This window comes from Carcharhinus amblyrhynchos, chromosome 14 (assembly GCF_965287045.1).
Source record: "Carcharhinus amblyrhynchos chromosome 14, sCarAmb.v2.hapA, whole genome shotgun sequence".
Classification (NCBI taxonomy): Eukaryota; Metazoa; Chordata; class Chondrichthyes; order Carcharhiniformes; family Carcharhinidae; genus Carcharhinus; species Carcharhinus amblyrhynchos.
In genome coordinates, this window is record NC_137337.1 from 54656695 (window position 1) to 54681729 (window position 25035).

The 25035-nt window shown below is 45.8% G+C and overlaps 1 protein-coding gene across 8 annotated transcripts in view; it reads right to left on the minus strand.

The window, feature by feature from the left end:
* Positions 1-25035, minus strand: part of g2e3 (G2/M-phase specific E3 ubiquitin protein ligase) — a 289629-nt gene that overhangs the window by 197549 nt on the left and 67045 nt on the right. For 7 of the 8 annotated variants that reach the window (XM_080202897.1, XM_080202896.1, XM_080202900.1 and 4 more), the window contains one exon: positions 3429-3530. The exons of the other annotated variant lie outside the window; for it this stretch is intronic. In XM_080202897.1, coding sequence (XP_080059023.1) covers positions 3429-3530 — 102 coding nt within the window. The remainder of the gene's footprint in view (positions 1-3428; positions 3531-25035) is intronic. 8 annotated transcript variants of the gene reach the window in all.

Here is a 25035-nt window from a genome sequence, read left to right on the forward strand (position 1 = left end):
AATCTTATTGAAAGATGGAGCAGGCCCAAGGCTGACTGGTCTATTCCTGCTCCATATTTTATACAGTAAGAAGTCTCACAACAGCAGGCTAAAGTCCAACAGGTTTATTTGGCAGCAAACGCCACTAGCTTTCGGAGTGCTGCTCCTTTGTCAGGTGAGTGGGCAGAACTCCCCACTCACCTGATGAAGGAGCAGCGCTCCAAAAGCTAGTGGCGTTTGCTACCAAATAAACCTGTTGGACTTTAACCTGCTGTTGTGAGACTTCTTACTCCAGTCCAATGCCAGCACCTCCACACCATATTTTATAAACAGGCAATGAAAAGCTTGATTAAAGAACAGGATTTTAAGAACATTCTTAAAGAGAAAGGAGGTGTGATTTGTCAGTAAAGGCTGCAACCAACTGCAGCAGTATTAGCAGCACGGGCATTGGAACATCTTGCTAGTTAAGGAGCTTTGGTGAGAGAAAGCACGTTGCCACCTATGAAGTGAAAGCTATGATGTCAATCTTAACAGTTTGGATGGCAATGACATTGTTTGCAAGTAGAATGGAATTCTGAAAGGTACGTGGGAGAGGGGCAACAATTCCATCCAGGCCCTATCCCCGAAAGCCCACATATTTACCCTGCCAATCCGGTTAACATACACATCCTGGGACACGAAGGGGCAATTTAGCATGGCCAATTAACCTAACTTGCACACCTTTGGACTGTGGGAGGAAACTGCAGCACCCAGAGGAAACCCACTCAGACACGGGGAGAACGTGCAAACTCCACACAGACAGTGACCCAAGGCAGGAATTGAACCCAGGTCCCTGGAGCCGAGAGACAGCAGTGCTAATCACTGTGCTACAGTACCACCCGTGGCAGGCAAGTAAGAAAACAGAGGAATAGTGGTGGGTTGAGATAGGGACTGCGGTGATATATTACCAAAGAGAGGAAAAATGAAACATGGCAATGACACGAAGAGACAAAGACATAACAAAAGACAGACTAAGAGAAAACAGACGGCACATAGAAGTCACGGGCCCAGAGAAAATCAATCCTCAGAAGCAACAGGGGAAGGAAAATTGACAGGAAAATACAAACTGTGAAAAATCACTTACAGTTTCATTGCCTGATCTCAATGAATGAAATTGGGTAGGTTATGAAATCAGCAGAAAATTACAATTTAGCTACTCTTAATGTGGATGCAAAATAAAAGGAACACTTCTTGTTCAAAGTAATTCCATTTTATACAACAAAATAGTAATCTGAGGCACTTTCCCAAATATCAGTGGCATTTTCCAACATTGTGCAGCTCAAAAGCAACATTCTGGAATTCTAGAAATCTTGGCCTGCTGGTTATGAAGTTACTCCATGATGAATTGGGAGGCTACCAATCACAAATATCACTGATGTAACTGAAGTGCCTTTCATAGAACATAGAACACTACAGCGCAGAACAGGCCCTTCGGCCCACAACTTGTGAAGCTATTGTGCCTTTAAGAAATGTATTTTAATCATGTTTCTCTGCAGTTCTTTTAAGAAGCCCTGGTCTTTTGTGATTGCTGCCTTATGTATCTGTTATGGTTGCTGTAGCAGATAATTGCAGCAATGTTTGCTTTTAATCTGGGCCTAATTCAATGTCCTAGGGTTTTATGGCCCTTTTGAATTCTGATTCTTGATGGGTTCTTGATAGGTTCTTGATAAGAGAGGGGATTAAGGGTTATGGGGAGAGGGCGGGAAAGTGGAACTGAGCCACAACAGATCAGCCATGATCTTATTGAATGGCGGGGCAGGCTCGAAGGGCTAGATGGCCTACTCCTGCTCCTATTTCTTATGTTCTTATGTTCTTATGAATTGTCAGGGAAAGGCTGATTGATAGGTCAAGGTCAGGTAGTTCCTTCTCAGGGAAATTCCAAGAGTCACTTTCAGTTTAGTTAGAAGCTGTTTGGAATCCAGAATGAAAACAGTTTGTGTGTGGAATTTTCCCATCCTGAGAATCGTAGTGGGCAAGGGGTCAGACGATGCAAAGGTTCGTAACATTGGGCAGGGTTTTCCAGTTTTGGGGCAAGCGCAGCCAGAAAATCCCACCCTATGTATCTCTTCCAAGTCTTGAAAATTCTGCTGTCTACTGGCTAGTTAAAAGCTGTTTGGAAGCAGTCTTTCTTGCCTTTCTGGAGTGAAACTTTTGCTGTCGGTGGTTTGCTAGCTAAAAGCTGGAGGTCTGCACGGCTCGATCTCTACCTTGAGATGTGCTGGGAATTCCAGGACGGGGAAGTCAGTATCTCAATTCTCCATCCAGAGGACTAATTCACAGCAGGTGTTGCAAAACTGCAAGATCCATCATCATGTGAGCATACTTGTCTGTGCCAAAACGAGGACAGGGGTGTGTTTGTAGGTGTTCGTTTGGTCAGAACAACACATTTAGCTGTTAAGGTCCACATAATATCACGATTTTTTTTCTTGTTTGCAATTGGTAAAAGTTATTACTAATCGTCTTATGCGCGAACCGTACTCTTAAATAAGCTTCATTTGATACAAGTTTGCTAGTGAATCATTTGAATCATGCCTGGAGTGAAACATCTTATGCTTACCTGCATCAAATGCAAAGTGCAAAACTTATAAACCCGGCTGACTTCATATAACACTTTGGAGTTTCTGACCTGGATTTTAACAAACCAGCAAAATCTTTTCTTTTGATGAAATACATACTTCCTATAAAAACAACCCCCAGATGTTTCTGTCCATTTTAATCAAGAATTAAGAAGTGCAAGGACAATCGTCCTATTTTCCATAATACATTGATCTCAAAATAAGAACAAATTATGGCTACTTTGTACTGAGTTTTTATTTAGAATAGAAATTGGGTTTAAGTTAATCAAAGACATCTGAGCACAGGTCTCAATATGAAAGAATAGCGAGGAAAGGGATTTAAAATTCGCTAGAATAGTAACAGTTCAGAGGGAAAGAGTTATGATTTATACCCAACATGAAGGTGTTAACAGTTTGATCATGTCTGGATGCAATTAACTGAAATGAAATCAATTATTATGATTTTGAATGTAGAACGTTTATGTTTCAATTAAAAGGAATTTAATAATGGATTTTAACATTTTAAAAATGAATCTATATTTCAGTCAAAAATGCAAACGATGCAGAAAAATGGTGATATGAATTCAAAGCTCATAACTTAGTCAATGGAAAAATACAATGTTTTTCTAAGAAATCAGGCCATTATTTAAAAAGTCCCCACTTCAAATAGCACTCCAATTATTGAAAACATGCTATGAAATCCAAGAGGGAAAGAAATATACTATTTCCATGTTCAGTTTTTGATAAATCATCAGTTAACTTCAGTTTGCAATTAACTAATCGATTATTACATGTTAACTGAAATTGAGTGACAAGGAAAAGCAACAAGTTAATAAAATAGCAAATCTGACATACCATTTGTGAAGCTCTGCGAATCTCTTTTCTGATATCTGCAGCTAGAAACCCATAAATGCCTTCATTCTCTTTCCCACGCTGATACAAGCCACTTGACATAATCTATACCATGTATCAAAACACACACGTGAGTTACTCCAAATGCAGAACTTAAAAGAAAACCAAAAGTAAAATTAAAAACAAATTATCTCAAAAGTGAGTTCTTCAGTTACCGGTGCCTTTTCAAGTTGATAGCCATCATTTTTTTTTTAAGTGATATACCAGAAAATCTGATACTCTGAGCAACAATTTGTTAGTTTAGCCTTAGTGAACTTTATTTCAGAATTAGCTCCTGTTGATCAGGATGAAGGAGACTCTGGGGAAGAGGCCGACAGTCAGTTTCTGTAAACAGACTTCTCCGTACCCGCGAGGAGCAGGCAGGGACGGGGCAAAAAGCAGGGCAGAAGGCAAGGATGGGGCTGCCGTGAGGGCTGAGGGCAAGGGTGGGGGAGAGGGTGCGGGTGCAGGCAGGGAAGAGGATGGGGAGAGGGGTGGGTGGGTGAGTGAGGGGTGGGTGGGTGAGTGAGGGGTGGGTGGGTGAGTGAGGGGTGGGTGAGTGAGGGAGGGGGTGAGTGAGTGAGTGAGTGAGGGGGGGGTGGGTGGGTGAGTGAGTGAGGGGGGGGTGGGTGGGTGAGTGAGTGAGTGAGGGGGGGGTGGGTGAGTGAGTGAGTGGGGGGGGGTGAGTGGGTGAGGGGTGGGTGGGTGAGTGAGGGGTGGGTGAGTGAGGGAGGGGGTGAGTGAGTGAGTGAGTGAGGGGGGGGTGAGTGAGTGAGTGAGTGAGTGAGTGAGTGAGTGAGTGAGGGGGGGGTGGGTGGGTGAGTGAGGGGGGGGTGGGTGGGTGGGTGAGTGAGGGGGGGGTGGGTGGGTGAGTGAGGGGTGAGTGAGGGGTGAGTGAGGGGTGGGTGGGTGAGTGAGTGAGTGAGGGGTGAGTGAGTGAGGGGTGGGTGGGTGAGTGAGTGAGGGGTGGGTGGGTGAGTGAGTGAGTGAGGGGTGGATGGGTGGGTGAGTGAGTGAGGGGTGGGTGGGTGGGTGAGTGAGTGAGGGGTGGGTGGGTGGGTGAGTGAGTGAGTGAGGGGTGGGTGGGTGAGTGAGTGAGTGAGGGGTGGGTGGGTGGGTGAGTGAGTGAGGGGTGGGTGGGTGGGTGGAGTGAGTGAGGGGTGGGTGGGTGGGTGAGTGAGTGAGGGGTGGGTGGGTGGGTGAGTGAGTGAGGGGTGGGTGGGTGGGTGAGTGAGTGAGGGGTGGGTGGGTGGGTGAGTGAGTGAGGGGTGGGTGGGTGGGTGAGTGAGTGAGGGGTGGGTGGGTGGGTGAGTGAGTGAGGGGTGGGTGGGTGGGTGAGTGAGTGAGGGGTGGGTGGGTGGGTGAGTGAGTGAGGGGTGGGTGGGTGGGTGAGTGAGTGAGGGGTGGGTGGGTGAGTGAGTGAGGGGTGGGGGGGTGGGTGGGTGAGTGAGTGAGGGGTGGGTGGGTGGGTGGGTGGGTGAGTGAGTGAGGGGCGGGTGAGTGAGTGAGGGGGTGGGTGGGTGAGTGAGTGAGTGAGGGGGTGGGTGGGTGAGTGAGTGAGTGAGGGGTGGGTGGGTGGGTGAGTGAGTGAGTGAGGGGTGGGTGGGTGAGTGAGTGAGTGAGGGGTGGGTGGGTGGGTGAGTGAGTGAGGGGTGGGTGGGTGAGTGAGTGAGTGAGGGGTGGGTGGGTGAGTGAGGGGTGGGTGGGTGAGTGAGTGAGGGGCGGGTGAGTGAGTGAGGGGCGGGTGAGTGAGTGAGGGGCGGGTGAGTGAGTGAGGGGCGGGTGAGTGAGTGAGGGGCGGGTGAGTGAGTGAGGGGCGGGTGAGTGAGTGAGGGGGGGGCGGTGGGGGGGGAGGGGGGTGGGTGAGTGAGGGGTGGGTGGGTGGGTGGGTGGGTGAGTGAGTGAGTGAGTGAGTGAGTGAGTGAGTGAGTGAGTGAGTGAGTGAGTGAGTGAGTGAGTGAGTGAGTGAGTGAGTGAGTGAGTGAGTGAGTGAGTGAGTGAGTGAGTGAGTGAGTGAGTGAGTGAGTGAGTGAGTGAGTGAGTGAGTGAGTGAGTGAGTGAGTGAGTGAGTGTGAGTGAGTGAGTGAGTGAGTGAGTGAGTGAGTGAGTGAGTGAGTGAGTGAGTGAGTGAGTGAGTGAGTGAGTGAGTGAGTGAGTGAGTGAGTGAGTGAGTGAGTGAGTGGGTGGGTGAGTGAGTGAGGGGGTGGGTGGGTGAGTGAGTGAGTGAGGGGTGGGTGGGTGGGTGAGTGAGTGAGGGGTGGGTGGGTGAGTGAGTGAGTGAGGGGTGGGTGGGTGAGTGAGGGGTGGGTGGGTGAGTGAGTGAGGGGCGGGTGTGAGTGAGGGGCGGGTGAGTGAGTGAGGGGGGGGCGGTGGGGGGGGAGGGGGGTGGGGGAGGGGGGTGGGTGAGTGAGGGGTGGGTGGGTGGGGGGGGAGGGGGGGTGAGTGAGGGGTGGGTGGGTGGGTGGGTGGGTGGGTGGGTGAGTGAGTGAGTGAGTGAGAGTGAGTGAGTGAGTGAGTGAGTGAGTGGGTGGGTGAGTGAGTGAGTGAGGGGGTGGGTGGGTGAGTGAGTGAGTGAGGGGTGGGTGGGTGGGTGAGTGAGTGAGGGGTGGGTGGGTGAGTGAGTGAGTGAGGGGTGGGTGGGTGAGTGAGGGGTGGGTGGGTGAGTGAGGGGGGGTGGGTGAGTGAGGGGGGGTGGGTGAGTGAGGGGGGGTGGGTGAGTGAGGGGGGGTGGGTGAGTGAGGGGGGGTGGGTGAGTGAGGGGGGGTGGGTGAGTGAGGGGGGGTGGGTGAGTGAGGGGGGGGTGGGTGAGTGAGGGGGGGGTGGGTGAGTGAGGGGGGGGGTGGGTGAGTGAGGGGGGGGGTGGGTGAGTGAGGGGGGGGTGGGTGAGTGAGGGGGGGGTGGGTGAGTGAGGGGGGGGGTGGGTGAGTGAGGGGGGGGGTGGGTGAGTGAGGGGGGGGGTGGGTGAGTGAGGGGGGGGGTGGGTGAGTGAGGGGGGGGTGGGTGAGTGAGGGGGGGTGGGTGAGTGAGGGGGGGGTGGGTGAGTGAGGGGGGGGTGGGTGAGTGAGGGGGGGGTGGGGTGGGTGAGTGAGGGGTGGGGTGGGTGAGTGAGGGGGGGGGTGGGTGAGTGAGGGGGGGGTGGGTGAGTGAGGGGGGGGGTGGGTGAGTGAGGGGGGGGGTGGGGTGAGTGAGGGGGGGGGTGGGTGAGTGAGGGGGGGGGTGGGTGAGTGAGGGGGGGGGGTGGGTGAGTGAGGGGGGGGGGTGGGTGAGTGAGGGGGGGGGTGGGTGAGTGAGGGGGGGGGGTGGGTGAGTGAGGGGGGGTGGGTGAGTGAGGGGGGGGGTGGGTGAGTGGGGGGGGGGTGGGTGAGTGAGGGGGGGGTGAGACAGCAGGGCTGGGTAGAGGGCAGGGGCGCTGAGTGGGGCTGAGTGAGAAGGCAGGGCAGGTGAAGGGGCGGGGGAGAGGGCAGAGGATGGGGACAAGGAGAGGATAAAGGAGAACACGAGGACAAATAGAGGATAAAGCAGAGTGCGAGGCAAACGTAGGATAAAGAAGAGCGCAGATATGAGAGGAGGATAAAGGAGAGCGCAAATATGAGAGGAGGATAAAGCAGAGTGCAGGGACAAGGTTTCTCTTCAATGCGCTGAATTAAAAAATCGAAGAATAACATTACAGGAAAGTGGTAAGCTGATTGGCTGGTGAGTAACTGATATTAGGAACTGTGTTTAGATAGCTGAAGATAAAAGAAACTTATTTTTTATTGGGAAAAGTATTATTTATTACCTGTATCTAGATTTGTTCTAATCTAAGACATTAATTGTAAATTTAAGACACGTCAAGAGAGGACAGCTGAGTGGAACGTGTGGCTCGTCACATGCGGGGAATCCATGACATTGCCGGTGTCCTTGATGATCAAATGTGCAGGAAGTGCTCCCAGCTGCAGAGCCTGGAGCTCCGTGTTTCGGAGTTTGAGCAACAGCTGGAGACACTGTGGCGCACCTGCAACCCTGAGAGTTACGTGAACACCACAGCTCTAAGGACTAGTGGAAAGAAGGAAATAAGGGACCACTGCACAGTCGAGAAAGAATAGGCAAGGTAGTGCAGAAGTCCTCTGGATCCCACTCACTAACTGATATTCGATTTTGGAAGCTGATGAGGGCGCTGGTACCTCACAGGAGTGCAGTCAGAGCCAAGCTTCTGGCACCACAAGTGGTTTGACTGTACAGAGTGGCGAGAAAAAAGAAAGGAAGAGTAATAGTGATAGGGAATTCTTTAGTCTAGAGAAGCAGATAGGCGCTTCTACAGTTGAAGACATGACTCCAAGAGGTATGCTGCCTCCCTGGTGCCAGGTTCAGGGATGTCACTGAATGGCAGCCTGAACGGTGAGGGTGAGAGGTTAGAGGTCGTGGTACACGTCGGCACCAATGATATCGGCAAAGTGAGAATTCAAGAAACTAGGCAGTAGGTTAAAAAGCAGTACCTCAATGGCTGTAATCTCTGGATAATCCTCATACCATGTGCTAGCAAGTATATAACTAGGAAAATATGAATAAATGACTCAGGAATTGGCGCATCAGGGAAGATTTTAGATTCCTGGATCACTGGGACCATTTCTGGGGAAGGAGGTACATGTACAAACAGGGTGGTCTGCACCTGAACAAACTGAGATAAAATAAAGGAAGCAAGTCAGAGTGAGTTCAGCCATAAGAACATAAGAAATAGGAGCAGGAGTAGGCCATCTAGCCCTTCGAGCCTGCCCCACCATTCAATAAGATCATGGCTGATCTGAAGGGAATCAGTTCCACTTCCCCACCTGCTCCCCATAACCCTTAATTCCCTTGTCTATCAGAAATCTATCTACCCGTGACTTAAACATATTCAACGAGGTAGCCTCCGCCACTTCAACGGGCAGAGAATTCCAGAGATTCACCACCCTTTGAGTGAAGAAGTTCCTCCTCAACTCCGTTCTAAACTTCCCTCCCCTTATTTTGAGGCTGTGCCCTCTAGTTCTGCTATCCTTTCTAAGCGGGAAGAATCTCTCTACCTCTACCCTATCCAGCCCCTTCATTATCTTGTATGTCTCTATAAGATTCCCCCTCAGCCTTCTAAACTCCAATGAGTACAGACCCAGTCTATTCAATCTCTCTTCATAAGCTAACCCCCTCATCTCGGGTATCAGCCTGGTGAACCTTCTCTGTACTCCCTCCAAGGCCAAAATATCCTTTCGCAAATACAGGGACCAAAACTGCACTCAGTACTCCAGCTGCGGCCTCACCAGTGCCCTGTACAATTGCAGCAATGCCTCCCTGCTTTTATATTCTATCCCCCTCGCTATAAAGGCCAACATTCCATTCGCCTTCTTGATCACCTGCTGCACCTGCAGACTGGGTTTTTGCGATTCGTGCACAAGGACTCCCAGGTCCCTCTGCACCGTAGCACGCTGCAGCTTTTCGCCCTTTAAGTAATAACCTCTCCTACCATTATTTCTACCAAAATGGATAACCTCACAATTGCTAACGTTATACTCCATTTGTCAGGTCCTCGCCCACTCACTCAGCCTATCCAGATCACTCTGCAGACTTTCCGCGCCTTCCACGCAATTCACTTTTCCACTCATCTTCATGTCATCAGCAAATTTTGTTACGCTACACTCAGCCCCTCCTCCAGATCATCTATGTAAATGGTAAACAGCTATGCTGAGTGTCAAGCGAGTAATGCAAGGCTGGATGGAGTGTAATAGGTAAGGCTGATGAGTCAAGAGCACTGATACATGGAAGTGTGATATTGCTGTCATCACAGAAACATAGCTGAATGAAGAGCAAGAACGGCAACTCAACATTCCAGGGCATAAGATATTTAGGTGAGACAGAGGAAAATGTAAAAAGGGAGATGGTAAAACATTATTAATTAAGGAGTTAATTACTACTATAAGAGATGAAATCTTGGAAGGGTCTTCACACAAGGCTTTGTGGGTAGAACTTAGAAATGATAAGGGACCAGCCACATTACTGGGAGTGTATTATAGGCCTCCAAATAGTGGGAAATAGAGGACATTCACAGTGGTGTGTAAGAGTAATAATTGGATAATGGTACTCGGGGATTTCAACTTTCCCAACATAAATTGGGATAGTCACATTGTTAAGGGTTTAGAGGGAACGGGTTTCTTGAAATTTATCCACGGGAATTTTTTTTTAATCCATGTATAGAAGGTCCAAAAGGGATGCAGTGCTGGATGTGATTCTAGGGAACAAAGCCAGACAAATTTTCATTGTGGCAGTGGGGGAGCGCTTTAGCAAAAGCAACCACAACAAGATATGGTTCAAATTTGTATTGGACAAGGAGAAAGATGGACTGCAAAAGTTGGCTTTGGATTAGGAGAAGGCAGATTTTATTAAAATAAGGCAGGATCTGGCCAAAGTTGACTGGGAACAGCTCCATGCAGTATGTCAACAGCGGAACAGTGTGGGGCCTTAAAAAAGGAGCTGGGGAGAGTACAAGTCCAACACATTCTCGTTCGAGGGAATGTAGCGTGATGACTGCAGCCAGGCTAATGAGGTTGGCTTGCTACAGTATGAAGTACAACCATAGGTTGTCGGGCTCCCAAGCTTGCCCCCTCTGTGGTCTTGTGAGGAGGAGGGGGGGGAAAAGGAGGGAAGAGGGGGGGAAAAGGAGGGAAGAGGGGGGGAAAAGGAGGGAAGAGGGGGGGAAAAGGAGGGAAGAGGGGGGGAAAAGGAGGGAAGAGGGGGGGAAAAGGAGGGAAGAGGGGGGAAAAGGAGGGAAGAGGGGGGAAAAGGAGGGAAGAGGGGGGGAAAAGGAGGGAAGAGGGGGGGGAAAAGGAGGGAAGGGGGGGAAAAGGAGGGAAGAGGGGGGAAAAGGAGGGAAGAGGGGGGGAAAAGGAGGGAAGAGGGGGGAAAAGGAGGGAAGAGGGGGGGAAAAGGAGGGAAGAGGGGGGGAAAAGGAGGGAAGAGGGGGGGAAAGGAGGGAAGAGGGGGGGAAAGGAGGGAAGAGGGGGGGAGGAGAGGGGAGGGGGAAAGAGGGGGAAGGAGGGGAGGGGGAAGAGGGGGAAGGGCAGTGGTGGGGGGGGGTGGGGCAGTGGTTGGGGGGGGCAGGGCGGGGGTGGGGGGCGCTGCGGTCAGGGACTCAGCCAAGGAGCGGGTGAATATCTCAACAGTAGAGTGGCAAATGTGGTACCCTTATTCCAGAAAAGATGCAAGGACTGTCTTGACACCACATGCCAACTTGTTCCACGTCAGCGGTCAGTAGGGTTTTAGAATCCATAATCCTCGGGGAAAAAAAATGCTCTGGCCATGTAGATACCATCTCTTACACTGCAGCCTTGCTGTTATGGTGTTCCAGACCCCAGGAAGCACTCGGTAAACCAAATGTATCACCTTGGCAAGAAAACCTGACATTAATACATAATCCAACCATATTGTAGAAATCACTTCCGTTCCTATCAATATCTGCCAATGCCTACCAGTACCTTGATTGCTACTAAACACTATTTGCCCATTTTCAATCTGAAAACATTTCCTATAATCTTCCTTTTATCTTCGAAATTCCTAATGGGCATAAAATGTATCCATTGCTGGAGTAATAGACAAGAATAATCAAAGAATAGGATTTAGCTTTCAAAAAGAATGGAAAGAATTTCAGAATTCTATTGTCAAGCAAAAGATCACAAAAAGCACAACCTATAAACTATTTTAAGTGATCAGAGGGTTTATTGCAAGATATAACATACAAAGAACAAATAAATCAAAATCAAAGAACAAAGCAAAGTACAGCACAGGAATAAGCCCTTCAGTCCTCCAAGCCCATGCCAATCATGATGCCCAAACGGAACTAAAAAAACTTTCTGCCTTTACTTGGACCATATCCCTCCCTATTCACGTACTCACCCAGATGCCTCTTAAATGTTGCTCATGTGCCTGCTTCCACCAGCATTCCAGGCACCCATCAGTCTCTGCGTGAAAAACGTCCCTCACACATCTCCCTTAAACTTTCCCCCTCTCACTTTCAACCTGTGCCCCCTTGTAACCCTGGGAAAAAGCCCTCGACTATCCCCCTATCTCTCTGCCTTTCATAATTTTGCAGACCTCTATTAGGTCTCCCCCCAGTCTCCATCTTTATAATGAAAACAATCCCAGTTTATTCAACCTTTCCTCATTATCAACATCCGAGACCAGGCAACATCCTGGTGAACCTTCTTTGCAGTCTCTCCAAAGTGTTCTTCTGGTAGTCTGGCAGTCAAAACTGAACTCAATCCACCAAATACGACCTAACCAAGCTTTTATATAGCTGCAACAATTTGCCAACTCTTGTACAAAATGTCTGAGCCAATGAAGACATGTGTGCCACATCCCTTCTTAATCACCTCAGCCACCTGTGTTGTCACTTTTAGGATACTGTGGATCTGTAGCAAAGATGTTCATGTTCCTAACGGTTCTGCCATTTACAATATAATTCACATCTAAATTTGATCCTCCAAAATGCATCACCTTGCATTTGTCCGGATTAAATTCCATCTGCTGTTTCTGTACCCAAGTCTCCAATCTATGTCCTGTGGTAGCCTCTGACAATCCCCTGCACTATCAGCATCTCCATTAATCTTCGTATCATCTATAAACTTATCAGATCCCCCACATTTTCCTCAAGTCATTTTTATATACTACAAACAATGAGATCCCAGCATTGAGCCCTGTAGAACGCCACTAGGTACAGATCTCCATTCTGAAAACCACCCATCACTACTCTCAATTTTCTATGACCAAGCCAGTTGTGTCTCCATCTAGCCACCCCACCCCACCCCGAATCCCACGTGGTTTCAGTCTTTGTACCAGTCTGCGATGTGAGATCTATTGTAATGAATCTATTGTTATGAACAGCATATTCTCCAACTCACTGAAGATCCTCAGAATCACAGAAGGCAGGTACTTGGCCCATCATGTCTGCCCTGGCTCTGCAAACGAGCATTATAACTTAGGGCCATTGCCATGCCTTTTCCCTGTAGCCCTGCACACAATTTTAGTCAAGTAATCATTTAGTGGCTGATTGGAGGGGGGAAGGGGGAGGGGGGGTGCCAAGTGTAGAATTCTTAGTATGAGGCCCTTCATTTTAGTTTTATTTATAATAAGTACAAAGAACAAAGAACATCACAGCACAGGAAACAGGCCCTTCGGCCCAACGAGCCCACCCCGCCATTTCAAGTAGAAGAGGTAAAGTGCCTTTTAAATATAGTGAGAATTCACAATGTGCCTGGAACAAAATAAGCAAAAGTATTATAAACTGCAATGGTATTATAAACTGTATAACACACATTAACCAAGTATTATAAGCTTAAAGTGTGTTTTCAATATACATGTATTGTGCACCTTGGCCAACTTCATTCTGAATGCAGCATGATGGGAAACAGAATGGTAAACAGACTGACCTCTTTTAATACAATGGAGCATAGAAAGGCAATTTCTCTTATCTGTTTTTTGATGTGTGCAAAAGCAAGCTTAATAGGTCTGGTATGTAAAGGAGTCAATTCATTCATGGGTAGTGTAGTGTGCAAAAACCATAAAAATGGCTACCTGGCATAAAAATAGACATTAAGCAGGCACTAACTTTCAATGCAGACAACTACTTGAAATTTAACACATACAGGACAGAATTCATACATGAATTAAACATACAGGGAACAAATACTACAGGAAGCCAGGCACCTTAAAAGATAAAGATAGTCCTGGGACAGTGGGGTCTAATAGGGGGATTAGCCACAAGTAGGAATACATAAATGCGGGAAAACCAATTACTGCATGAATAGACCGAAACAAAGTTATTGATAAAGAGGAAATGTATCCATTCATGGAACAATGCGATATTGAAATGGTCATGTCTGTATCTGCCCATAACAACGTGTTAAACAATGTTCACGTATTTGATTACAATGACGTGTTAATGGTGTCTGGTCCATCTATTGTGTAAAATGTATAAAGATGGACCGTTCCTATTGTATTGTTGAGAAAAGGTAGCTGCCCAGCACTGCGGAGTGCCTTTTCTCCATGAAGCTTCGTTAAATAAAACTGTGTTGTTGCACCCCCAGTCTGACTCCGAAGTGGTAATTTCCCACAATAATTGGCGTAGTCAGCGAGGATCCTATTACTGGTGAGATCGAATGGCCACGATCGGAACTGGGGTAGAGATCACTGAATCTGAGACAGTCGGGCAGGGTCAAGAATACAGTTTGCAAGGGGTTAAACTTAAGGGATATTTGTAGTAATAAGTAGTGTTGTATATGGTATACTGGTAAGTACTAACTGCTGATAGTGATAAGTAACTGTGACTTGTGCTGACCAACAAGAGGACAAGGTAGTGCCTGTCTCTGAACCTCACCTTAGACCGGATGTTAAGAGGGGAAATCCCCCATGCTATGGTCGGGTAAATAGGAAAAGAGACACCAAGGGCACTTAGGATTGTGAAGCACAAGTGGCAGAGGTCAGTTAACATCAAACTCTGTAGTGGCAAACAAACGCAGAGTTGCCATCTGATTGCATGAAAGTTTGTGAAGTTGGGAACTGCAGTGTCAATGTTGTGAAAGCGGGGCAGAAAAGGAGCCTGATCAACTCTGACCTAACCTGGACTTGGGTGGAGAAGCACAATGCCGAGGTGGTAACAGTATAAATTGATACCCTGTAACGGCAGTGATACATGGTGTTAAGAGTAGTAATAGTGGCCGGGGGTAGTGAAGTCCCTACGGTAGACAGCTCACTTTACTAGGGAGTAATCATGGCCAGGGTAATGGAGTCTGCGAAATGGCAGATAATGAAGTTAAAAAGGGAATCTGCAGGTTCCCTTGTTACATGGGGGAAAACCATAAAGATGGATACCTGGCATTAAAAATAGCTGCCTGGCACATGAAGGGTTAAAAGACATTAAGCAGGCACTGACTTTCATTGCAGACAACTACTTGAAATTTAAAACATACAGGACAGACAGTTATTTGAATTAAACGTACTGGGAATGAATACTGCAGGAAGCCAGGCACCTTAAAAGATAAAGATAGTCCTGGGACAATGAGGTCTGATTGGGAGATTAGCCACAAGTAGGAACAGGAATACATAAATGCAAGAAAACCAATTACTGTATGAATAGACCAAAACTAAGTTATTGATAAAGAGGAAATGTATCCATTCATGGAACAATGCGATGTTGAAATGCTCATGTCTGTATTTGTCCATAACAATGTGTTAAACAATGTTCACCTATTTGATTACAATGATGAGTTAATGGTGTCTGGTCCATCTATTGCGTAAAAGGTATTAAGATGGACTGCTCCTATTGTATCGTTGAGAGAAGGTAGCTGCCCAGCACTGCGGAGTGCTGGTGCCTTTTGTCCATGAAGCTTTGTTAAATAAAACTGTATTGCTGCACCCCCAGTCTGACTTCGAAGTGGTAATTTCCCACAACAGTAGCAAGGCTGGAGATGTCTCTCAAGCTGATAACAAGAGGCCAGATTTGGAAAGAAAATGACTCCTTTTGCCAATTAAAATTCACAGACGTGAATTGCCTTGGTTATCGGAATTGATGCAAGTCAGGTTTCCTAGGTAATGGAGTAGGAACCTACAGGGGTAATGAGCTAATGATCTCCTATTCCTGTTGACAGATGGAATGTTATTGGCTGAGGTAATAATGTGTAATATTGTAACTGGATCCTCCAGTCTGATTGACAACGTTGTGCAGGATATTGAAATGTTCAGAATAATGTAACAACTTTACAACTGTGAGATTAGCTCAGAGTGGACAGTCAACCTTCACTGACTGTGTCTCTCTCCTAATGCATATATTAGCAAATAAATTCCTTTTCATTCTTTAACTATACACTGTCTTTTGTAGTCTATGTATTGGTTGAATGAGGCCAACTAAATACCAGTGGGAAACCTCAGAAAATTCCTCTTACAATTTGGCGCTGCGACAGCAGTGACTGGCAGCAAGACGTGTTCCCAAAAGGTGGATGAATGCATTCTTTAAATACCACCCGGTAGTCAGGGGGCTATGTGTCTTGCAGCCAGAAGCTAGAAGTTGAGTATCTTGGACTGGGGAAGAGGTGCGAAAGCGGTATGTAGGTAAAGAGCCCATGCTTAACATAGGAGAGGATGGAGATGGACACTCGGATCTCCTATGGAATGGAGCACAAAGCTGTATGGGTAGAAGAAGCATTTGCAGAGAAACTATGTTTAAATATAGCGGGGCCAGGGACAGACACAGATCTCTGATGCAGAGTGAAGAGGCCAAACCTCTTAAAAGTGAAAATAAATCTTATTTTGGATTAATCTGGTTCAGGCTTTTGGAGTATTTGAAGTAATGATGTCCATCTGAGCAAACTTACTCCGCCCCTGCTGAAACAAGTAGAGAATTAATGCATTCTGTCCCAGATAGGCTGGATGTTTGTAAGACTTGCAGTAGTTTTAAGACATAAAATCAAAAATCTAACAAAAAGGGGAGAGAACTTTTAGTGGGGAGTTACGTAAGGTAGAATGGGAGTGTGTGTTTAATGATGGGAATTATTATACTGCCATAATGCATTCTAGTTGAGATGTGTGACGTGGATATGCAAAGTTAGTGAATCAATCACTAGATTGGAGTAGTTCTGAACACAAAGAATATGGGATGATTGAAAACTGTATTAAATGCCAGATGGGCTAAAAGGGACACCCCGCCTATAACACCAAATTGACAGATTAATATAATTAGAGATGAGGGAAATAATTCAGTGGAATGAGAAAGGAAAATGAACGGGATGAAAAAAAATACGTTCTAGAGGAGCTAATAATAAACAAAGCAGAGAATTAAAAGTGGGATTCATTGGATACAACAAGACATCTAAAGGGATTCTAGGAAGTAGAATGCAGTTTAGGTGATAGCGATGGATGAAGGGACGAAGTTTTCTTAAAGGAAAGAAGAGATAAGATAGACACTAATGGGCAGTTAAAAGCCCACAACACTGTTTTCTGAGGTTGGGATGATTCTGACATAAGAAAATGTGCTGTAACAAATTACCTTAATAAAATTATGTTAGAAAAGTTAAATTAGAAAAATAAAAATAAGTTATGGCCTGGCATCAAATTGAAAGACTTGATTTCTGTTTCAAAGATCTTATTATGATATAGAATTTGGGGAAAAAAATTCCAGAGAAAAGCATGGAATAGGGAACTTGGGGAAATAAATAGTGATGTCTTGAAGAGTGTACATATTACAGAGGTGGTGGTGCTGGAAGTCTTAATGCGCATCAAGGTAGATAAACCCCCAGACCAAAGTATATCCCAGGACATTGTGCGAGGCTAGGGAGGAAATTGCAGGTCCTTTAGCTGAGATATGTGAATCGTCAATATCAAGCATGAGGTGCCTGAAGAATGGAGAATGGCAAATGTTGTACCTTCGTTTAAAAAGGACTGCAGGGAAAAGCCTGGGAGCTATAGGCCAGTGAGCCTCATATCTGTGGTGGCTAAGTTGTTGGAAGGTATTTTGAGAGACAGGATCTACAGGCATTTAGAGATGCAAGGACTGACGGCTTTGAGAGTGGAAAATCGTGTCTCACAAATTTGATTGAGTTTTTTGAAGAGGTAACCAAGAAGGTAGATGAAGGCAGCGCAGTTGATGTTGATGTTGTCTACATGGACTTCAGCAAGGCCTTTGACAAGGTACCGCATGGTAGGTTGTTGCATAAAGTTAAATCTCACGGAATCCAGGGTGAATGGATATAAAATTGACTTCTGGCTATAGAGGGTTGTTTTTCAAACTGGAGGCCTGTGGCCAGTGGTGTGCTGCAGAGATCAGTGCTGGGGCTACTGTTGTTTGTCATTTATATTGGTGATTTGGATGAGAATATAGGAGGCATGGTTAGTGAGTTTGCAGATGACACAAAGATTGGTGGCATAGTAGGCAGTGAAAAAAAGGTATCTCTGATTGCAACGGGATCTTGATCAATTGGGCCAATGGGCTGACGAACGACAGATGAAGTTTAATTTAGATATATGCGAGGTGATGCATTTTGGTAGACTGAACCAGGGGCATGTCTTTTCACAGTTAATGGTAGGGCATTGGGGAAAGTTATAGAACAAAGAGATCTAGGGTTACATGTTCATAGCTCCTTGAAAGTGGAATCACAGGTGGACAGAGTGGTGAAGAAGGCATTGAGCATGCTTGGTTTCATCGGTCAGAACACTGATTACAGGAGTTGGGACGTCTCGTTGAATTTGCACAAGACATTAGTATGGCTACACTTGGTATACTGTGTGCAATTCTGGTCACCCTATTATAGATAGGATATTATTAAACTAGAAAGATTGCAGAAAAGATTTAATAGGATGCTACCAGGAGTTGATGGTTTGACTTATAAGGAGAGGCTGGATAGACTGGGATTTCTTTGTTCTTTCTCTGGAGCGTAGGAGGCTGAGGGGTGACCTGATAGAGGTCTATAAAATAATGATGAGCATAGATAAAGTAGATAGTCAATATCTTTTCCCAAAGATAGGGGAGTCTAAAACTAAAGGTTTAAAGTGAGTGGGGAGAGATACAAAAGTGTCCAGAGGGGCAACTTTTTCATACAGAGGGTGGTGAGTGTCTGGAACAAGCTGCCAGAGGTAGTAGTACAATTTTATCTTTTAAAAAGCATTTAGATAGTTACATGGATAAAATGGGTATAGAGGAATATAATCCCAAATGCAGGCAATTGGGATTAATTTAGGGATTTTAAAAAAAAGGGAAGCATGGACAAGTTGGGCCAACGAGCCTGCTTCCACGCTGTAAACCTCTATGACCCTACGACTCTAGGACTGGGGGAAGGTTATTTGTGTACAAAGGTTTTTCACTGGAAAAAGGACAAGTATTGAAGACTGTTTAACTATTGTAGGAATTTTGCAGAACATTATGTCCAAGTGATAAAGCTCTTACAGGACTCGATAAAGGGAGGAAGAGATAGATAGAAAAGATAAAGTGGGGAGATATAGAACAATAGGCATTTTCAGATTTGAAGCAGGCTTTGGTGACAGCCCCAGCTTTGGGACTGCCAGACATTACCAAAATATTCCACATTTTCTGTGAGGAAAATGATGGCACACAGGCAGCTGTAGTTGCTCAGCAGCATGGGAACAAATTGAGACCTGTGGGGTATTACTCCATTCAGTTAGATTCGGTTGCCAGAGAGATGCATTGCTGTGTGAGGGCACTAGCGTGCGCCTCGTGGGCAGTGTGTCGGAACATCTCACCTTAGCGGGAAAAATAATCCTCCACAGTCCAGCTCCTACAAACGGGGAGACTGAAAGGGGTCAGTGATGGGAGATGTTCAAAATGGGAGGCGAATCTCTTACCGGAAGATAAGCATTGTAGTGATCAGCAGAGATGTCAGGGAAAACCCAGCAGGGAGACTGACTGTTCAGGACACGGAACTTGAACGTGCCACAGAACTAAATGAAGCAGCATGTGAAGGATTCGCGCAAGAGTCACTGGCAGGCTTTTTCTTATTCATTCAGGGGACATGGACATTACTGGCTGGCCAGCATTTATTGCCCATCCCTAGTTGCTCTTGAGGTGGTGATAGTGAGCTGCTTTCTTGAATCACTGCAGTCCATGTTCTGTGGGTTGACCCACAATGCCATTAGGGAGGGAATTCCAGGATTTTGACCCAGCAACTGCGAAGGAACCGCAATATATTTCCAAGTCAGGATGATGAGTGGCTTGGAACAGAACTTGCAGGTGGTAGTGTTCCCACTTTTCTGCTGCCCTTGTTCTTCTAGGCAGAAGTGGTCATGGGTTTGGAAGGTACTGTCTAAGAATCTTTAGTGAATTGCTGCAGTGCATCTTGTGGACAGTACACACTGCTGCTACTGAGCATCAGTGGTGGATGGATTGAATGTTTGTAGATGAGGTGCCAATCAAGCGGGCTGCTTCGTCCTGGATGGCGTCAAGTTTGAGTGTTGTTGGAGCTGCACCCATCCAGGAAATGGGGAGCATTCCATCACGCTCCTGACTTGTGTCTTGTAGGTGGCTTTAGGGAGTCAAGAGGTGAATTACTCGCCACAGTATTCCTAACCTCTGATCTGCCCTTGTAATCACTGTGTTTATGTGGTGAGTCCTGTTGAGTTGCTGGGCAATGGTAACCCCAAGGATGTTGACAGTGGGGTGTTCAGTGATGAATGTCAAGGGGCAGTGGTTAGAGTGTCTCTTATGGGTGACAGTCATTGCCCGTCATTTGCATGGCGCAAACGTTAGTTGCCACTTGTCAGCTCAAGCCTGGGTATTGTCCAGATCTTATTGCATTTGAACATGAACTGCTTCAGTATCTGAGGAGTCACGCATGGTGCTGAACATTGTGCAATCAGCAAGCATCCCCACTTCTGACCTTATGACAGAGGGAAGATCATTGATGAAGCAGCTGAAGTTTATTGGGCCTAGGACACTAACTCCAATCTGCAGAGAGTTTGGCCCCAATACCCATTGATTCCAATTTCACTAGAGTTGCATGATGTTACATTTGGTCTATTAGATCTGCAGCGCACCCTAGTAGAGCCAGGGCATCCCTGCAAGATTAAAATGGGAAGTCAGCCGAGACCCAAAAGGACCCTGGGAAAATTTACAAATGGATTTTACAGGGCCATTAACACCGGTACAGGGAAAAACATACTGTTTCATAATTGTAGATCAATTTACTTGACGGCTTGAAGCATTCTCATGTAAAGATGCCACAAATACAACAGTGGCTGTGATATTAGCAAAAGAAATAATTCCAGATAGGGATTGGCTCTTCAGCTAGATTCACGGGGAGAGTTTTGAAAGAGGTCTGTCGAATGTTGGGAATAAAACATAACACATCACCCTCACAGTTCAAGGATGGAGGAGAAGATGAATCGAACACTAAAGAACAGTTTAGGCAAGGCTATCTTAGGAGGAGGAAATAACTGGGTGCAGTCCTTACCTGCAATATTACTGTGTCAAAGGGCTATTCCTGCTCACGGAACAGGATTAACCCCTTTTGAGCTGATGACAGGGAGAGCAATGCACCTCTCAGAGGATACAGTTACAGGTGGAGGAGAATTAGAAATAAGCCGAGGCACAGTATTTCAGTGTATGAGGGATCTAATAGACTTCTGGCATTTTCTCAAGAAGCAGGTGATCATGCAACACCTGCACCAAGATTGCACTAAGTTGGCAGGAGAAAGTATTCCCAAGTTGCCTTCAGTGGGAGATAAGGTAATGGTGAAACTCATGACAGATTAAAAAGGGGCTAGGAACTCAAGAGGAGGGCCTTTTGATGTGGTGGTTACAGGTCAGACACGTACCCTAATTGATGATAAACGTGGCCGGAACTGGAGACACTGGACCCAACTAAAGCCGTACCCTGGTGTTAAGCCCCAAAATAGTGAACTTGACCCAGTGTCGCACTATCTGTAACCCCCATGACTTGCCTGGGCTTGTAAAATCTCACTTACTGTCCTGTCTGGAGACAATACACATCTCTTTAACCTATGCTAATGCTATCTCCACTCACATTTCGCATCTTTAAGACTTGAATAGCAGGTTAGCTGCGAAGACTTGCATTCTAATCACTACTCTGTAAACTGTACGTGTCTTTAAATGCCTTTCTTTGATCAGAACCTTTCACAAACCTGACAAAGGAACACCATTTCCAAAAGCTCGTGGGATTACTATCAAATAAACTGGTTGGACTTAAACCTGGTGTTATGAGACTTCTTACTGTGTTTACCCCAATCCAACGCCGGCATCTCTACATCATGACTTCTATGAGATAGTCAGTTACTTACCCAATTAGCCAAATTTCCTTCTATCCTACACCTCCTTACATTTTTCATAAGCCTACCATGGGGAACCTTATCAAACGCCTTACTAAAATCCATGTATACGACATCAACTGCTCTACACACTTAGGTGTCTCTTCAAATAATTCAATCAAATTTGAGAGGCAAGACATACCCTCATGAATCCGTACTGACTATCCCGGATTAAGCTGTATCTTTCCAAATGGTCATAAATCCTATCCCTCAGGACCTTTTCCATGAATTTACCGACCACTAACTGGTCGATAGTTACCAGGGTCATTCCTATTTCCTTTCTTGAACAGAGGAACAACATTTGCCACCCTCCAGTCCTCTGGCACAATCCCCAGGAACCAAAGATCAAAAGCTAAAGGTGCCGCAATCTCATCCCTTGCCTCCAAAGTATCCTTGGATGTATCCCATTCGACCCAGGGGACTTAACGACCCTCAGGTTTTTCAGAATTGCTCATACACCTTCCCTCAAAACATCTACCTCCTCCATCCTATCAGCCTGTATCACACTTTCAAGTAGAAAGAGAGAGAATTTGATTAGATCCAATTTATTTTGTTTGCTAATTTTAAGACCGCAAGGCCTTGTATTACAGATTATATGCAACCCTTGACCGCAAGGGTTGTATTACAGATTATATGCCAGCAGAAGAAATTTGGAGCTCTAAAACAAAGGCTACAATCAAGGCACAGCTCTAATCAAAATCAACCGGACATCCCCCGATGCAAAAGCAAGTCAAGTCGTGAGCACATGCAAAGTGTGGCATGGTGATTGTACAAGTTTTGTAAACAAGATGTATTATTACTTGACATTTATAATCAAATGCAACCGTTGATCAGACAGAAGTTGTAGAGACTGCTATAATTAATGCATATGATTATATCTTTTTAGTATTGAATGTACAGATTTTGATTCAGGTGGAACCAGCAATTGAGATCCTTCAGCATTCCTCTGGGAGGGTATGTGTTAATACTTAGTTATATATGGCGCAAAGATATGCTAAATTGATCAGTCAGGCGACATGTTGGGTATGTTGGCACATCCCCATTCACGGGGGGGGATTACCATTACAACCAATGCCCTTAAAATGGTCAGAATTGGTAATGGTGGATCAAACAGCCCAGAATACCAAGTATCCTGGACACCACAGAATTCAACAATAGAGTGTTAAGGAAAGAATTTCATAAGTGAATCTTGTGCAGGGAGGTTAGGTCATATAAACACCTATCTATAACCTAAGGAAATCAGCTCCTAGTTTAGTTTTAAAAACATAAGAACATAAGAAATAGGAGCAGGAGTAGGCCATCTAGCCCTTCGAGCCTGCCCCGCCATTCAATAAGATCATGGCTGATCTGAAGTGGATCAGTTCTACTTTGCCGCTTTCTCCCCATAACCCTTAATTCCCCTATCAAAAACCTATCTACCCGTGACTTAAATATATTTAGCGAGGTAGCCTCCACCACTTCAACAGGCAATTCCAGAGATTCACACCCTTTGAGTGAAGAAGTTCCTCCTCAACTCTGATCTAAACTGCCCCCCCTTATCTTGAGGCTGTGCCCACTAGTGCTGCTATCCTTTCTAAGCAGGAAGAATCTCTCTACCTCTACCCTATCCATCCCCTTATATGTCTCTATAAGATCCCCCTTCATCCTTCTAAACTCCAACGGGTACAGACCCAGTCTTTTTAGTCTCTCTTCATAGTCCAACCCCCTCATCTGCTGTAATCAGCCTAGTGAACCTCCTCTGCACTCCCTCCAAGGCCAATATATCATTCCATTTAAAATAGTTTTAAAACAGTTTAAGTTTAAAATAGCCAACATCAAAACCAAAAGGGTTATATTGTGCTAGAATCATGGAAGGCCAAGGGAAAAACTTAGGAATAAATGAACATGACTACATGGTAGATTGAACCACCCAGTTATGCCCGAGTCCACCCAGTAATGACCAATCTTGCAATATTTCTTATTGTTTCAGAGGAGGCAACACTTATCCAATTCCCAATGGAACATTGTGGATTTGTGGGGATAAGGCACATCCTTGGCTCCCTGTCAGATGGAAGGAGCCACATTACCTTGGATATGTCTTACATATATCACACTCCTAAACTCCCTCTCCTGCCAAGACATCAGTGAGTTATTACAGAAACAGAATGGTTCTTTGGCATATTGTTTCCCCAATATGAAGTAGATAACGCAATGCATGAAATTCTGTTCTACGCTCCATTTTGGAGGAAATCGCCATTGATACGGCAACTGCCCTTGCTAGAGTTAATGATAAGATGGTAGCCACGCGCACTGTGGTACTCCAACACAAATTGGCATTGGATTATGTCTGGGCGGCAAGTGGTGGGACTTGTGCAGTGATTGGATGAGTATTGCAGATACATACCAGATAATTCAGAAAAGATAACTAATCTGTTTAATCGTAACAGAAAAGAGGTGGAGAATCTCAAAGACCGTCAACCATTTACCTTAGGTGTTTGGCTCCCAGGCTGGCTGGGCTCCAGATTACAGTATTCTTCATGGTGATCTTGGCATTGATGGTGCTTGACAATATAATTAAGTGTGCCTGTGCAAGGTTGTCCAAGGCCACAGAAGGGATTGGCAGTTAAGTTGATCAAGCATGGGTACGAAGGGACCAGTCATCCTTCAGGACACAGGAACAAGTATTGGGACAGTTCTATTTAGTGACCTTATCTTGGGCTATAGCCAAGGGCCAAAAGCAGGAACTGATGGGGGGTATTACAGAATTCTTAGTATGAGGCCTTCATTTTAGTTTTACTATAATAAGTAGACGAGGTCAATTATAAAGTGCCTTTTAAATATAATGAGAATTCAGTGTGCCTGGAACAAAATACAGAAAGATACTATAAACTGCAATGGTATTATGAACTATAAAACCACAAATTAACCAAGTATTATAAGCTTAAACTGCGTTTTCAATATATGCATATTGTGCACCTTAGAAACCGAACAGTGCAGAAAGAGGCCATCTGGCCCATCAAGTCTGCACCAATTACAATCTCACCCAGGCCCTACCCCCATATCCCTACGCACTTACCCACTAATCCTTCTAACCTACATATCTCAGGACACTAGGGGCAATTTTTTGCACGTCCAATCAACCTAACCCGCACTTCTAAGAGTGCGGGAGGAAACCAGAGCACCCAGAGGAAACCCACGCAGACATGAGGAGAATGTGGGAAAAAAAAGCAAACTCCACACAGACAGTGACCCGAGCCAGAAGTCGAACTCAGACCGCTGGGGCTGTGAAGCAGCAGTGCTAACCACTGTGCTACCGTACCGCCCCTTGGCCAACTTCCTTTTGAATGCAGCATGATGAGAAACAGTGGTAGACAGACCAACTTCTTTTAATACAATATAGCAGAGAAAGGCAACTTCTCTCATCTGTTTTTGGATACGCAAAAACACGTTTAATAGGCCTCATTCGTAAGGGAGTGGATTCGTTCATGGGTAGCGAGGCTGAAGATATCTCTCAAGCTGATAAGAGGCCAGATTTGGCAGAGAATGACTCCTTTCGCCAATTAAAAGTCACAGATGTTAGTTATGTTCTTATGGTCTTGGTTACCGGAATTGACGTGGGTTAGGTTTCCTAGGTAACGAGGATGAACCTACAGGAGATCATTAGCTCGTTGTCCCTATTCCTGTTGACAGGTGAAATGTTACTGACTGAGGCAGTAGTGTCAAATATTGTAATTGGACCCTGCAGTTTGATTGATGAGGCTGGGCG